Source organism: Cetorhinus maximus, chromosome 18 (assembly GCF_964194155.1).
Source record: "Cetorhinus maximus chromosome 18, sCetMax3.hap1.1, whole genome shotgun sequence".
Lineage (NCBI taxonomy): Eukaryota > Metazoa > Chordata > Chondrichthyes > Lamniformes > Cetorhinidae > Cetorhinus > Cetorhinus maximus.
Window position 1 is genome coordinate 97,198,194 of NC_135896.1, and position 15,966 is coordinate 97,214,159.

General features: G+C 40.7%; 1 protein-coding gene across 1 annotated transcript in view; it reads left to right on the plus strand.

Moving 5' to 3' along the window:
• Positions 1-1,613: 1,613 nt before the first annotated feature.
• LOC144693388 (RAS guanyl-releasing protein 1-like) overlaps positions 1,614-15,966 on the plus strand; it is an 89,558-nt gene continuing 75,205 nt past the window's right edge. Inside the window, exons 1-2 of the mRNA XM_078563252.1 lie at positions 1,614-1,854; positions 8,929-9,107. Of these exons, the coding sequence (XP_078419378.1) occupies positions 1,781-1,854; positions 8,929-9,107 (253 nt within the window). The 5' untranslated portion in view covers positions 1,614-1,780. The remainder of the gene's footprint in view (positions 1,855-8,928; positions 9,108-15,966) is intronic.

Here is a 15,966-nt window from a genome sequence, read left to right on the forward strand (position 1 = left end):
TTACAGCTTGACACTCACCTGACAACCCAAAAGCGTCTCCTCCAAGGCTTGGGGTGTGCAGCATTCAGGAATTACTGCTCAGACTGACAACTCAGAAGGGTAACTTTTTATATGCACCCGGGGCATTCGACCTGCATCGGGCTCGCTTCTGACCCCTCACCACTTCTAGACTTGTCCGCACCAACTCTGAATCCAGCCCATGCACCCCCGTTCGAAAATCAGAACCGCAGGTGAACATTTTTAAAGGTTGGGAAGCCGGGAATTCTCCTGTCTCTGCGCACCTGACACAGGAGTGAAAATCTGGGCCAAATCTGGGTTTGATTTAAATTTTGAACAAAGGGAAATAATGATGTTGCTGTGGAAAGCAAATGGCTTTTTAATGGAAAAATGCAATTCTTCTTTCACTGCCAAAACGATATCGCTCTGACTACATTAGTTCAAAAGTCTAGATACCATAGGCAGGATTTTCCTGTTGGCGAGCAGAGGGTGGGGCCCGCTCGCTGACATGTAAAATGACGCACGGTGACGTCAGGCGGAACTCCCGACGTCACCGTGCCCCATTTAAATTTTCCGGTAGGCGGGGATGCAGCAAAATCAGCTGTGCGCCTGCCGACCTGTCAATGGCCAATTGAGGCCATTGACAGAGTCATTTAACTAATTAATGGACCTGTCCGTCCAACCTTAAGGTTGGCGGGCAGGCCGGGAGCCCTGGCGGGAATTAGAAAAAGCATCAAACCTCATCCACAGGTGGGATGAGGTTTCATGTAGGTTTCAAAAAATTTTATTCAAGTTTTTAAAAAAAAGCATGGACATGTCCCAACTCATGTGACGGTGTCACATGAGGGGGCATGTCAGGGATTTTTTTTTTTCTATTTTTAATATTTGTGAAAGAACAGCCGATTTCCCTGAGGCAGCACTTAGCCTCAGGGAGATGAGTGTGTTCTTTCGAGCGCATGTGTGAAAGAGCGCACCCTCAGGTTTAGGGATTCCCCCCCACCGCCCGCACAGGGAGCGCACAACGCTTCCGTGCGGACGTCACGCTGGGCGGGCCTTAATTGGCCTGCCCACGTAAAATGTTGCCACGCCCCTGATTTTGGGGGCGCTGATCAGAGGCACGCCTGTGCGCGCCCGCAATGCAACTTCGCCCCCAATGGGGAGGGAAGTCCTGTCCCACGTGTAACCAAACAATTATTTATAAATATTATTTCTATTGAAATGGCACCAATTTAACACAAGGCCACAACTAATCTCTACCACACTACCTACACCTCCTATACTGCCATTTAATAAGTGCCATTGTAACTTTATCATAGGCTACAAATTTTAAAATTCCTGAGTCTCTGCGCACTCTATGAAAAATAACCATTAAAAGCTCATCTACAAAATATTGATATTTGTTGCAGACGTCTGAGGTTCACTGATCATTATAATTACCATCACATTGCATGTGTTATGGGAACTTCAGCCAACATTATTATCTTTGCTTGTTACAGCATGTTAAAGGTATGATTGTCTTCTAAAACAGGATGATTTGCATACAAGGTTAGAAAAAGGCCGATCTTACAATGACTGGTAACCACTTCTGCCCCTTCAGACAAGCAGCTACTTCCTGGCTGGGGGATGATAAGATCTCAGTGCACCGGTTGGAAAGTTGCATCACTCTGAAAATAAATTTCCTTTGAAGACATTTTTAACAACAGCCGTGAGACAGGAATCAGTTGTTGCACAAGAAGCATGAGATGAGCTCTGTCATTTTATTGACTGTGCTATTGTACGAGCGATGAGATACCAACAAAATGCAGCATGTCAGCCTACGGATAATATGGGAACATTAGGGCGATTCAAAGAAATTCAGTGAGTCAAAGTTTGTTTGTACTTCACGTCTCAGGAATTATTATCGTACAAGTCTTACTTGTAGCTATTTTTTTTCTAGAGCTCAAGGTGAAGGTTTTTGTTAGTTACTGACCAGCCCTTTGATGACAGCAACGTTCTCGTACTGTGTCAAAGTATATTTAGTCTTTGCGTTTTGTCATGGGAATAGCATTTATATTCTACAATATTCTTTGTTGTAGACCTCTCATTCTATTTCTTTAATTGAAGTTTATAACTATTTACACCTTACCTAGGAATGTAGAAACAGAAGTAGGCCATTTTGCCCCTCAAGGCTGTTCATTATTCAATTAAATCATGGCTTATCTGTATCTTAACATCTACCCGACCTTGGTTCCGTAACCATTAGTACCCTTCCCTAACAATAATCTATCAATCCCAGTTTTACATTTTTCAATTGAGCTTTTTGAGGGAATGCTGAAACATCTTGATATTTTAATAGTTCATAAAATGAAAATTCTGCAAAGAATTTTATATCGCATTGCACATCTGAAAGGCTAATCTAGGCAGCTGTGCCTATTACAGACTTAATTCAGAATAGATAGAATGTAACTTCCACCATTATTAGAACAGTCATTTCAAGAACTGAAAATTAAATTGATTTTAACAGGGCCCAAACTGCAAATGCCTTGTCCCAGCTCCCCCTTGCTCCACAACAGAGACTCGTGAGAGCTTGTCCATTTTCAGAGAGGGGAACTGTGGGTTTGGGCTGCGGGAAGTTGCAGTCCACTCTAATACTGGACTTATTTTTAAAAGCTGTTTCAGCCCCATAAGCTCAGATTTTTATGATTGAATATTTTTTTAACCTTTAGTTCTACAAAAAAATTCCTGTAACCGGCTGCTCTGTAACTCCACTTTCACAACTTACTGAATTCTGTAAACTTTATAATTTCACCAACTGGAACTATTGCACAGTTATCCCAGAATCTTAAAGTTCAATATTTATTTGGTGTCTCTCAGTAGTAGGAAGTACTGATTCATCTGAATTATGTTATTAAGGTAGGATACTGGAGCAATCGTTTTAATGTTGTAATCAGAGCTCAACCTTCATTTCTAAAAAACATCTTGCTAAACTTGTTTAGCAGTTTCACGTCTCCTGGCAATGGGTGTGAGAATGATGTCCATGGTGCATCTTTCAAATCTGCACTTTTAATTAGTGTTTTGCAAAGGTGCACACTTTTCCACAAGTGCTCTTTTGCATACTTCTGCAAACAATGTGAAGGGGAAATGTGAGCTGCACTTATTCAAGATTAGGCCAATAGTTCCCCACTCCCCAACAGCAGTATTCTTGGCTGATGTTTAGTGTCTGCCAGAAGAGATCCATAAGTGCAGATGCCACTGGAACTTTAATTCTTAGTTTTAATCCTAGGAATGTCCAAACTGAAACTGACAAAAACAAAGATGACAAGCTGATGATAGTAGGAGTTATTTCGGAGGTTATGATCAGTGGAAAAAGCTTGCTGTTGGGTACAGTGACTACTTGAATTTGTATTCTTGGTCATGCTGTTCACACCATTTCCAAAGATCTGGAGGAGGGTGCATCTTGCATTGCCATGTGATTAATATATATAAGATAGCATTCCAAAGGGAACTGGACCAATTAAGTAGGTAAGCTAAGAAGTTGTGTTGATCTGACAGGTTAGGAGATGTGTGAAAAATTGAGTCTCAGGCTTCATGGAGATCAGGTCTTTTACCGAGTAATATCTTTGCATAGTCAACAGCATTCTAACAATGTAAAAGCTCCTTATGTTATGAAAACTCAGAAATGAATTTGTTTTAAAATAAAGAGAGAAAATGCTGGAAATGGCAGGTGTGGCAGCATCTGTAGAGAGAAATAGAGTTAACATTTCAGGTTGATGACCTTTCATCAGATCGGTCATCAATCTGAAAAGTTAACCCTGTTTCTCACTCCGCACATGTTGCCAGACTTGCCGAGTATTTTCACCATTTTCTATCTCTATTTCCAATTTCCAGCAGTACTTTGCTATTGTATTAATGAAGTTATTTTCACTGGAGCTCAAATATGGAAGCATAGATAACATAGACAAAAGCAAGTATTTAACTTGGACTGCTAGCACAGAATTACATTAAAAAATTAACAATTACCTTGTGAGTAGTAGATCTGTGGACAGACTCTAGGTAAAAGTGCTGCAACACTTAACCCCTTTTAAAAAAAAATAATGAACTGGGCATTATGATTGAGGCTGAACAAAACAAAGATAAATATAGATAAAGATAGAAATGCTCTAATCCTCCAGGAGAACGTAGTGGTTGCTAACTTCAGATAATAATTATGGATGAAGAAGGCTACTTAAGGGGTACATCTTGGTTCATCCATCCAGGAAAATTATGATATTGCCACATTGTAGGATCAATTGCTTTTTAAAAGATTCCAGTGTTTTTATCTCCACTGCTGGAGTTGGAAGTTTATTCAGGTTGATCACTCATTGTGTGAAGAAGAATTTCCTGATATATATCCTACAAGTGCCCTCCAGTTTAAACCTTTGCTTAAGTCCACTTACATATCTTGTTCACTTCATTCTGTATTTTCTGAGCTGCATCTCCGAATTCTGCTGCCCTACTATTTTTAGGATTGCTGCAAATATGATCACCCTTCATATAAATTAGAAACAGTATTGTTCACCAATCTCCAACTACATCATAACTCACTTCATGAATATTTGTCTCCTATTCTTAAACCACATTCTAATTCATTATTGGGGTTTACCCTGTATCTGTGCAAGAGGCTAGAATTGGAAGAGTACAGATATTTCAGAGGTTACAGGGCTGAAAGAGGTTATAGGGATGGGATAAGGCTATGGAGAGGTTTGAAAGCAAAGTTGAGAATTTTAAATCCTCCCATAATCTATTTGTTTTAGTTGTTTCACTCATTTTGCCAAATTTAACTCTTCTAAAATTCCCAGTCTTCAGTATCAGACTCCCAGATCATGTTAATCTTTATCATTCTGTGATCCCCTAGAAGTGATGCACCTTCTATTTCCTGGGTTATTTACAGATACCAAATCAAGATAAACATTGCCTCTTGGATCCCTTGACACACCGGGCTAAGAGGTCATGGTGACCTTTAAAATCTCTTGCCATTGAAACCAACTTGTCATAAGTTGACAGTATGGGTTAAACAAATATCTCGAAGCTTCGTTGATTGTCTCCAGAGAACAGGATCAAACTTGCAGCAGCTTCATGTGATTAAGTAAATTGGGTAGGGTCCAAGATATGGTACAGCATACATAACCTGGGAAAGAAATAGAGATGATAAACCTGTTTTTTTTTTCAGCTTTTCTTATTCCATACATTCATATTTCTTCATCTGCTGCTTCTCTCATTCCCCCATCCGCTTCAGCAGGAAATCATTCAAGTGCTGATTTTAATAAATCAGCAATTAGGCATAAATGTAAAAGCCACTGCCACTTAATGCAGCGTTCTGTGCTCTTATCAGGAATAGTGCTGCTCCTGGTGTCGACTAACAGGATTAAAAAAATAGGGGCTTCAGCTCAAAACATAGATTTTTATGGAAGTGAAAACCCAATGTTACACCATTGACAGAATGTAACACTTCTCCACTAAACTATTCTGGATAATGCAGACACCCATGGGACTTCAGCCCTCTTCATTTCGCATTGCTGCGATGCATCTTGGTGCTACTTTCAACTAGTACCAACCATCCAGAATTGCACTGGAGTCTCCAGGAATTTAAGATTAATCTCCAGGACACCGTTTCCAGCTACACTGGAGAAATATTCTTAGCATCAAAAAAAATTTCTATTTTCTTTGTAAGCTTTCATTTCTCAGTTTTAAAAATAGTGGAGATGATAAATAAGCTGTTTTACGGTCAAGAAATGTCCAATCTGGTAATGGTCTCCTCACTTTCCAATTAGAATGGGAGGTGATGGGCCGTTAGGATGGATGTGTCTGGTGACCTATGGTGGGATTTGGAGGTGGTACGGTCATGTGACAACAGCGCTAGGAGTATTTCCAATCAGAGTTGGCGATCCTAGTTTCAGCAACAGTGATGTACCACAAATGAGGAAGAACCCACCCCCAACCCCTGCCACCCAAACTCCATATCCGCCACCCCACGGGTTACAAAGTCCACCTTGAAAATGCTAATCACCAGTTGTTCTCGTTGCATGCAGGCTGAGCTCACCCACACATCACTGGCTTGTACAGACCTTGCTGAAGGGCTCAGTGTTGAGAAATAAGGGTCATTGCTGAACATTTTCTGTGCAAATTAAACCACTACGTCCCTATCCCTGTAATCTCCAGCCCCAAATCCTCCACAACAAAAACAGAAACAGAAATACCTGGAAAAACTCAGCAGGTCTGGCAGCATCGGCGGAGAAGAGCACAGTTGACGTTTCGAGTCCTCATGAACCTTCAACAGAACTAAGTAAAAATAGGAAAGGGGTGAAATATTCCTATTTTTACTTAGTTCTGTTGAAGGGTCATGAGGACTCGAAAAGTCAACTGTGCTCTTCTCCGCCAATGCTGCCAGACCTGCTGAGTTTTTCCAGGTATTTCTGTTTCTGTTTTTGTTTTGGATTTCCAGCATCCGCAGTTCTTTGCTTTTACCCAAATCCTCCAAGTGCCTGCACTTATCTAATTCTGGATCCTAAGCATCTCCAATTTTAATCACTGCACCAACAGTACATGGAGGTCTTGTGCCTCACTCAGTGGGTAACATCCCTGCCTCTGAGCTAGAATCGCTGGTTCAAGTCACATTCGAGGACTTGTTCACTTAAAAGGAGCATTCATCACTTAATTCAAACAGGTCTGATAATCAGCCTGCTAATCTTTCCAACACTTCCTGTGTGAAGATACAAAACAAACAAGCAAATTGGCGATCATGCCTTCAGCTGTCCCGGCCCTAAGCTCTGGAATTCCCTTCGCAAACCTCTCCAATTCTCAAGATAAAAGCAAAAAACTGCGGATGCTGGAAATCCAAAACAACTCCAACTCTCAATCTCTCTTTCCTCCTTCAAGATGCTCCTTAAAAGCTACATCGTTGACCAAGCTTTTGACCACTGGCTTTGATATCAACTTATGTGGCTTATTTTGTTTTATAACGCTCCTCTGAAACATTATAAAAACTTTTTGTTATGTTAAAGTACAATATAAATACATGTATTTTCGGTTGTTGCTGTTGACATTTTGAATCTAAAACATTATTTACTTTAAAAAAAAAGCAATGTGCTGCAGGTTCTGGAAATCTGAAATGAAAACATAACGTACTGGAAACACTTAGCAGGCCAGGCAGCATCCATGAAGAAAAATCACTCTGTCAGAGCTGATGATGTTAAATCTGTTTCTCTGTCTGCAGATGCTGCTTGATCTGCTGAGCGCTTTCAGCAATTTATGTTTTTATTTGTTATTTACTTCTTTGTATGTTGTTGCATTTTTTAAGGACAGTACAGAAAAGAAAGAGTACGCAGTACAGAATCTGTAATATTCTAAATATAATCTCAATGGCAAGCACAGATAAAGGTAAGATAAAGCAGCATTTCTTGATTTTACCTCTCTAATGCTAAGGCAATAGCTATAGGCACTAACTATTAGCTGCTAATTTCTAAAATGACAAGTAGGTAGTTAAGAGACACAAAATGCCCATTCTTTGATGTGGCTCGGTATGACATGATAGTTTTTAAAGGGTAGATGAATCTGACCATAAATTTGGTGTTTAGCAAACTTGAAAGGGCTGAAATTCGACTTGAGCAGGAATAATAAAATGGGCGATATTGCACCGGTCACCCATTATATATATATGTATGTGATATTCAGTTCCATTGAGGTAAGTGGGGTGTGTTGAAGCATGTGACAGGTGGAAGAAGTGCAGCCCGCCCAAGTCAAATTGAACCCTTGAAGTAGTTCATCTTAGGAAATTTTGATGGAGGAATTTGTTTGCGTAGTGTCACTAGACTTATCTTGATTCCGCTGCAGGCTGACACCTGTGCAGACTGTGTGAAGTTCCCCAATAACGTCAATGAAGAATGATGCATGGTCTGCACAGGGAGCAACCCACAATGCTGCTGGCCACTGGGAATCAAGTTAAGTCTGTGTAACACCACTAGAAGTGGCACTGCATGAGCGAATTACTCCCACTTGAGGTTGAAAATTCAGTTCAGTGCTCATCATTCATCCATACCAGCAAAATGAATGAAAGGTAGCCACTGATGATGAAAACGTTCTCAGATGAAATAAATATTGTCCAAGTCTGTATTTAAGTTTAGGATTTATACATATACATCACCTACTTTCCTCATTATCAGGGCTTTAAACTTTGCATTCTAAACACTGGCTAAAATTTCTAAATCTCAACTGTGGAAGCTTGCAAATAAGTTGGAACAGTAAATAATATTGATTTTTAAAGTTAAAACCTCAGTTGCTGATGTAAACTATATTTTCTGAATTCCTCTAGTGTTAGAATAGTGTCAGTAAAGTCTGGTTTTGCATCTTAAAATGTTTTAAATAATCTGTAGAAAATGAGGTTGTCTGTTATTTTCTTAAAAGTGTCATTTGAACAGTGTATCTCTGACACCTTTTGCAGTAATGTTTAATTACCTAAATCTCAGTTTAGCCCATGGGGTGTGACATTCAGATAGGTTGTAACATTCAGCTCCCATGACATGAATCGTTTACATCAAAAGTCTGTGTTTTTAAAACATTAAATTGAACAAGCATTTTATGCAAATTGAACAGTAAATAGGGGTCTCCTCTCTTCTACATAGCCATGTTCACTGTGGGTGTGAGACATAGCTGTCTCTTCCATGGCCAGTTGATATGAAACAACATGCCTGTGTTCACAGGCTACAGTGAACTTTTTTTTCTGGAGTTTGAATTTGCATATGAAGTGCAGCCTCCACAATGTGTGTTATTTGCTTCAATTGCCAAAGGATGATGGCTCCTACCAGTCCACCTCGAGGGGGTTTTGCTTTTATACTCTGTGCTCTGCCCCGATGGTATACTCATGTGAGATTCAGCTGAGCAGTCTGACACTTCTCCAACTGCTGTTTCATCTTCCAGGAAACCCCAGCAAGAATGCACAAACCTTAAAGTTGCCACTGTTTCTAAGCAGAGAAACTACGGCGTATCCAGCCTAAACCTTGCTCAGATCACTCGGGTGAGCGTAATGATGTCCCTGGGACAGCTAGCTAAGGGGGCTAGCCTGGATGACCTAATCGAGACCTGCATTCAGTCCTTTGGTAAGATTTACTTTCCTTTCTGTAGAGCACATTGTTCATTGTGGATGGAAACCTCATCAATAGGTCTTTTCCCTCGACAACAGCTTATAGCAGCTGCCTCTCATTTACCAATTGTTTCATCATTTTGTAGAGTTGCTTCTTATTATAAGTATGTTTTTATTTTCTGATTTTGGAACTATAAATGTATTTTGGAAGGTTTAATCTCACTTCTCTGAATTAACTGCCATCACGAAATGTTTAATAATAATTTCCATGGAATAATTGTAAGGGACTTATAAAATACCATAATGTCATTTTAAGACAAGATTTTATTGTAGACAATCTGAAGCTATCACAGCTAGTTAATAGGTTACAGAGTATGACTGCATAACATGGCTTTTGTTAAAAAATAAATGCAATCTTGGACAAAATATTTAGTTGCATGGATGCATGATTAAAAATCATTGTTCGATTCCAAATAAGAGGAACAACTGGAATGTTCAAAAAATAAATCTTTAAAACCACAAAATAATCAGATTCAGTTATTTCACCTTATCCAGAGAACAGAGTAAAAAGATTTATTATGGTTATTCCTTCTGTACTGCCATCTTCTAAAGAATTATTTTTGATATGATGGGTTGAAATTGAGGGCTTGTGATGATGAGCTCCAACAATTTATCTTGCCTGAGCTCTGTGAGGGAAATGAATTCTGCCACATTACTGAGGAAAGTGGATGAGAACTGATGCTGTTCAGAAATGAATTCACGCGTGCCTGTCTTTATGTTTGTACCTACCTGGATCAGGGAGAGAGGTCGTTCAGACAGAAGCCTGTGTGTGCCGCTAGTTTGAGAACACAGCATTTGCTATGATTAGCTCGCAGAGTTCATCTTTCACAATGATTGTGTAGAGCTCTGTCAATTTAGGCAACTTCCTGGTCAGGGTTAATAGTGGGCTAGCCCTAAATAGGTTGGCAGCGAAGAAAAACACGCACATAAATAATTATCAAACACCTCATCCATACATTTTCTGCAGGGAATTGTAAAGCAGTATATTCCTACTAACCTCAGTTTGATGGATATTAAGCTTCAAATCTTTTGTGAGAACACTATATGTAGAATGGCGTTAATTGTTTCAGACTTTGTTGATCAGTTTAGTTGTCCTTGAAAGACACATGGTGAATTAAATACATTCTCTCTTATTTGAATGTTCATTTACAAGATAACACTCTCTTTGGGTGCCTCTGGATAATACCTCCAGTATCACTGTTTACAGGAAACAAAGGTGCCAACTTCTAGTCTGGAGTTTGAAATACAACTCCAGGGTTTAGAAATAATGCCAAACAGATAATGTATCTTTGTAAACCATTCGTATTTGCACTACAGATTTTCCAATTGATAGATAACAATATCTCGCTGTCATTGAATTATGTTATTTCAATCCTCTCATTATATCAATCCTGTTTCTTGGTACACTTATTCTGCTGTGAATGTAAAGTTAAAGAAAAGTTGTTTTACTTAGCCCTCATTACAAGCCTCCCAATTTAATGGAGAATTTTCTTTAATATTACACATAGAACATACTTTGCATTTTACATTATTTCGCTGCTTGATAGACTCATGTATATTTGCACAGCACAATGCAGAACTGCGTCAAGACCATTACTAGTCAAAATAACTAGGTATTTCCTCATACTGCTCATCTGTTGACTTAAGCTTCATTTACCATCTCTTTCTATTCTGCTGAGACTATTTCACAGATTGACAGCATGCATGAAACAAAATCAAATTTCTGAGTAGCCATCATGTTCAAGTTGTTGGCTAGTATCAGGTTGTAATGCCATTTATATAATAGATACCAGTTGTGAACTACTTTGAAGAAGCCAACAGTTTTCAATGCCATTATCAAAGCATCTTCAGGATGTAACATTGGTTATTTAGCAAACTTTCTACTTGATTGGCATCTACCACTGTCACCTAGATTGATTTCTCTGAACTAAAATTACTTCTGTTTATGATGGTTGTAATCTTTGGAAAAGCCATCCAATACCCCCTTCAGTTCAAACTGTTGTCAGGTTGCTGTCACGCTATTTCAGCCAACTGTGGCTATCATCTCTTCAACTATAATCGGTTGATTGAACTATCATATGCTACTGATGCTCAGAAATCTCTAATTTCCCTTGATCCTTTTTTCAGTGGCTTGCCAATTCAGAAAAAGGGTCTTTGACTAAAAGGCTGCAATACACAGAGCATTGAATGGTTGTGAGTCTGTTATATAGGCTATAAATTACCGGGGGGGCTGTTTATTGTCCATTTAAGGGCCTCAATTGGCCATCGATGAACCTTTCCGCCCTGGGCTTAATCAGGGTAGTGGCAGAGTCACCATCTGGCACCCTCCTGCCTAATTGCAACCCCCCAGCCTCCAAATTTGCCTCAGGAAAGAGCATGTAATTCCACCAAAGCAGTCAGCCCAACTGGTCTATACCAGTGATTATGCTCCACACGGGCCCTCTCCCATTTAATTTTCTTTTCCCACTTTGCCCTCATATTCCTCTATTCTTTTTTCCCCTCTTTTATGCATCAAACCTCCCTTTAAATCTATCAATGGCATCTGCTTGAAGTGTTCTATGTGGCAGCAAGTTCCACATTCTCACAGCACTCTATGTAAAGGAAATTCTTTGTTGGATCTGTTAGTGGATATTTTAAATGTATGCCCTCCTTTTTGGGCTAACCCACAAGTGGAAACAATAGCCAGGATTTTCCGGTCCTGCCTGTGGCGGGAATCGGCTTGAGTGGGATCAGAAAACTTGGAAGACAGTCAAAAGTCTGTTGCTGGACTGGAGAATCCTGCCCAGATTCTCCACATTTACCCTACTGAATTCCTTAATAATTTTTAAGACTTCTTCTGGGCCCAATCTGGTGGAATCATAGAATGACACAGTACATAAGGTAGACAATCAGCAACGTGTCCATGTTGGATCTCCATAATCCTGAAAACGATTCCTCTTCAACTATTTGTCCAAATCCCTTTTGAAAGTTATTATTGCATCTGCTTCCAGCACCCTTCCAGGAATGCATTCCATGATCATAAAAAATTGTTGTGTAAAAAAAAAATGCTTCTCTTGCTTCTGGTTCTTTAGTCAATTTAGACTCCAGTCTGTTTACTATTCAATCTCTACTGATAGTTGCATCCTGTCAATTCTAGTAATATATTTGTAAACCTTTTCTGTACTTTCTCTAATGTTTCAAAATCTAACATTTTGTAAGGCATTGTTTAATTATATTACAAGTTAATGCTTTTGAATTCTAATTCAATTGTTTTTTGACCTGTCCTCCTAAAGTCAGGTGAGTATATCAAAGAAAAAAATGAATTTATATTTAATATAAGGCAAATGGCCCTTTTCAGCTTAAAATAAAAATATGCAAATACAGCAAGTATGATTAAATTAAGAATACAGAATACTGGAAATGCACAACAGATCTATCAACTTACTGTAAAGTATTTTCCCTTTGAACAATCATAACCATATCAGTTATTTTATTTTCATTATTGAACTGATAAAGTCAAATTAATAATTGCTCCATGATAAGAAACACTCAGCATAGTCTGTGATAGATGTCCAAACAGGTTTGCATGACCTTGAGTCATATTGTTTTAATTAACAAATATAAGCCAACAACTCCACCCTCTTGCTCAGACATTACAAAGCTTAAGGTTGATACTTCTGTTTGAAGCTGCAGTTCCTTAAAACAGAAATAATAATGTTTCTAAAGTCATGATTCTACCGGTTACAACCTTTCAGAATCGTTTAGGGTCTGTGTGTAACACAATGGCCTTATGATCATATCAGGCATTTGTGTAACCCAGAAAGATTATAAATCACACTGGAACTAGCAGATTTGATAATGAACAAATCCTCAAAAGGAAAGTTGAGTGTGCTTACAGATAAGTAGATACCTGATATATCTAAAGGACCAATAGGGGGAGACATTGGGTCCCATAGCACTCATTTTTAAGGCACTATGGGGTTTCCTAATGTTTGACAATGGCATCCTCTGACAGGAAGTGCACAAGATGCCATCTTGGTGAAGGGGTAGTCCACCTGTGCACCTAAAACCGCAGGCAGCTGACAGCAGGCAGATTATAATGTCAATGAGTTCACACCTTAGATTTGACACCAGCACTGCCATTGCCGAATGCCATGCTCCAAACTACACCCTATCTTAACCTTGCACAGTTGAACATGACTTTAAATGGCGCGAACACGAATTAAAAATGATCGTAAACTACTTACAGGTTAGAGACTGGATTATTTCATCTGAATTCTGGTGCAATTGTAGGCATTTCTAAAGCTTTCCTATAGTTTCAATAGTGTATAAAGAATGGTGCTGAAGTAGTTTTTTATATTTAAAAGCTTGTGCTAAAACAAGTTGCTTCCAGACAAGGTGGCCTGGTAGACCTACCTCCTAGAATTGAACATGCTTGGAAAAATGAAGAGACCCCATGCAGAGCAGAGTAGTCTACTAGAAAAGGGCAGAGGGGGATGAGATGGACTCTTAGCAGGAGATTATATCCATTGAATCTCTTTAAGGAGCAGTTCTCTCACCTCAATGACAGCAAGGACAAATGCATGAGAAGTCTTTGTTTTGTTGAAGAGGTCTTGACTGAAATCTGCCAACTGCTACAACCTCTAAGTAGGGCAAGGACTACCTTGTCTAAGGCAAGGTGACTGTGGTTCTTAATTTTTGTGCAATTGACTTCTTCCAAGCTGCTGCACTGCAGTACACAGGTCACTAACTTTATTTCTACAAAGTGAGCTAACTTCATACCCTCTTAGAGCAAACTCAAGGTGGATTGTATGGATTGTAGGCTTCCCCATTGTGCAGGATGCAATTAACTGCATGAAAATTGTCCATTTGAATCATTGTTCGGGACTTTCTGTGCCTGCCAGCATTGAGCGTGTTCGGTGGTGAGCAGGCAATGTGGCGTGATCGGATTCACTTGGCGTGAAACCATTTTCTGATCGTCTGCTCAGCCCACTGATGGCAAGCCACGTTTCCCGCCATCGGATGTCAGGAACCTCATTGTAATACATCAGCATATCATTATAAGGCCAGCCTGCCCGACCCAACCCCCCTCCCGCTGGATTGTGCATTCACGTCAGCAGGAAAACACGCCGACGTGTTTGACAACAGCACATAAGCAACATGCAACGTGGTGAGCTGCACTTTGCTCGGGGCTTCAAGGTTTGTTTGCCTACCTTGGTCGGCCAGCACTCAGTCATTAGCGCCAGCCTTCACAGACAGCACCACATAACTTTTAGGGAGGCTCACGGCAGGTCTCTACCTACCAGACCAGCCATATGTGGGCGGCTTTTCAATGGCTGCAGGGCAAGGTCTTGCTTGGAGAAGGGGGAGAAGCGGCCTCAGGCAAGGGAAGTGGCTGCAGGATGAGGGCTGCACTGGGGAAGGAGGGTATCCCAGGATGTGTGTGTAGGTGCACATGTTGATCTGTGCAAGAGGCCTCAAGATGGTGAAGGCTCAGAGGAGATGAGGCCAGATGGACATGTGATGGTACGTGTGTGAGAATGGGTGGTGATGTCTCTTGAGCTGGCATTCAATGAGATGCCACTGAATGTATGATGGGCTTGAGTGTGTGAGTTTAGAGTGATGAGATGGTGGCCATACCCTGGCTGCATGGATGAGATCATTCATCCTCTTCTGTGCAGCATTGACACTGACCACCACTGCCATCGCCTACCAAGCCAGAGTGGTAATGTAGCTGCCCCTCCTTTGGCCAGAGCAGAGGTGGGGGACATTACAACGGGCCTCCATGGTGTAAAGACACTCGAGGTCTGCAGTCTTCTTGACTTTCGGGGCCATGTCTTCTTTGCTGCAGTCCTGGGCTGGAAGCGCTGAATGCAGCTGTACTTTAAATTTGGTGCCTGGCGTGATGAAGCAGCGAGGTGATGGTGTGGCGGGCAAACGAGAGTCTGCCCACCATGGAAACGGTGTGTTTTCTGGGAATGCATAAGTAACGTGATGGGTTTGGGACTATACAGCATGAAAACCCACCATCACGGCCAGCGGGTAAAATGTCGTTTTACTCGCCCCCTACCGCACTTAGTGCAAATCTGGGACGATTCCACCAATTATGGCAAGACAAAGGGTGACTAGAGTAGGGTTATCCACTGATACCATGATACATGATACATTACTCTGGACTGGAACCCATGCACACTTGTACAGCTGACCTACAATGAGAGCCATGCTGCTGCAAGGAACATTACAGAGCACGCAATCAGCTTGCTCAGGCAACGTTTCTGCTGCCTGGATCATCCTGGAGAAGACCTGCAGCACTCAGTGGGGAAGGTTTGTGGCAGTATGCTGCACCTTACACAAGCTGACCGTTCTGAGGAACACCTTTGTCAGGCAAGAAGCTCAGGTGCAGCAGCAAAAGGAACGAGAGGAGGATGTGCAACAGGAAGTGGACGAACAGGAAGAGGAAAGGAGGCTATAAAGTAGATAGCCTCTTTGTGCTTGAACTCAACATGGCATAACTGATGAGTAATCTCAACCACACCCCTCCATTCACGCCACCCTGACTTGGAACTATATTGCCTTTCCTTCACTGTCACTGGGTCAAAATCCCTCCCTAACAGCACTGTGGGTGTACCTACACCACATGGACTGCAGCGGTTCAAGAAGGCAGCTCACCACCACCTTCTCAAGGGCAATTAGGGATGGGTAATAAATGCTGGCCTGACCAGCGACGCCCACATCCTATGAATGAATTAAAAAATAATAACCTCCACTCCTTACCTTCCATCTATCACCATAATGTAACAAATAAAATAAAAACCACCAGAAAATGCACATTCCAA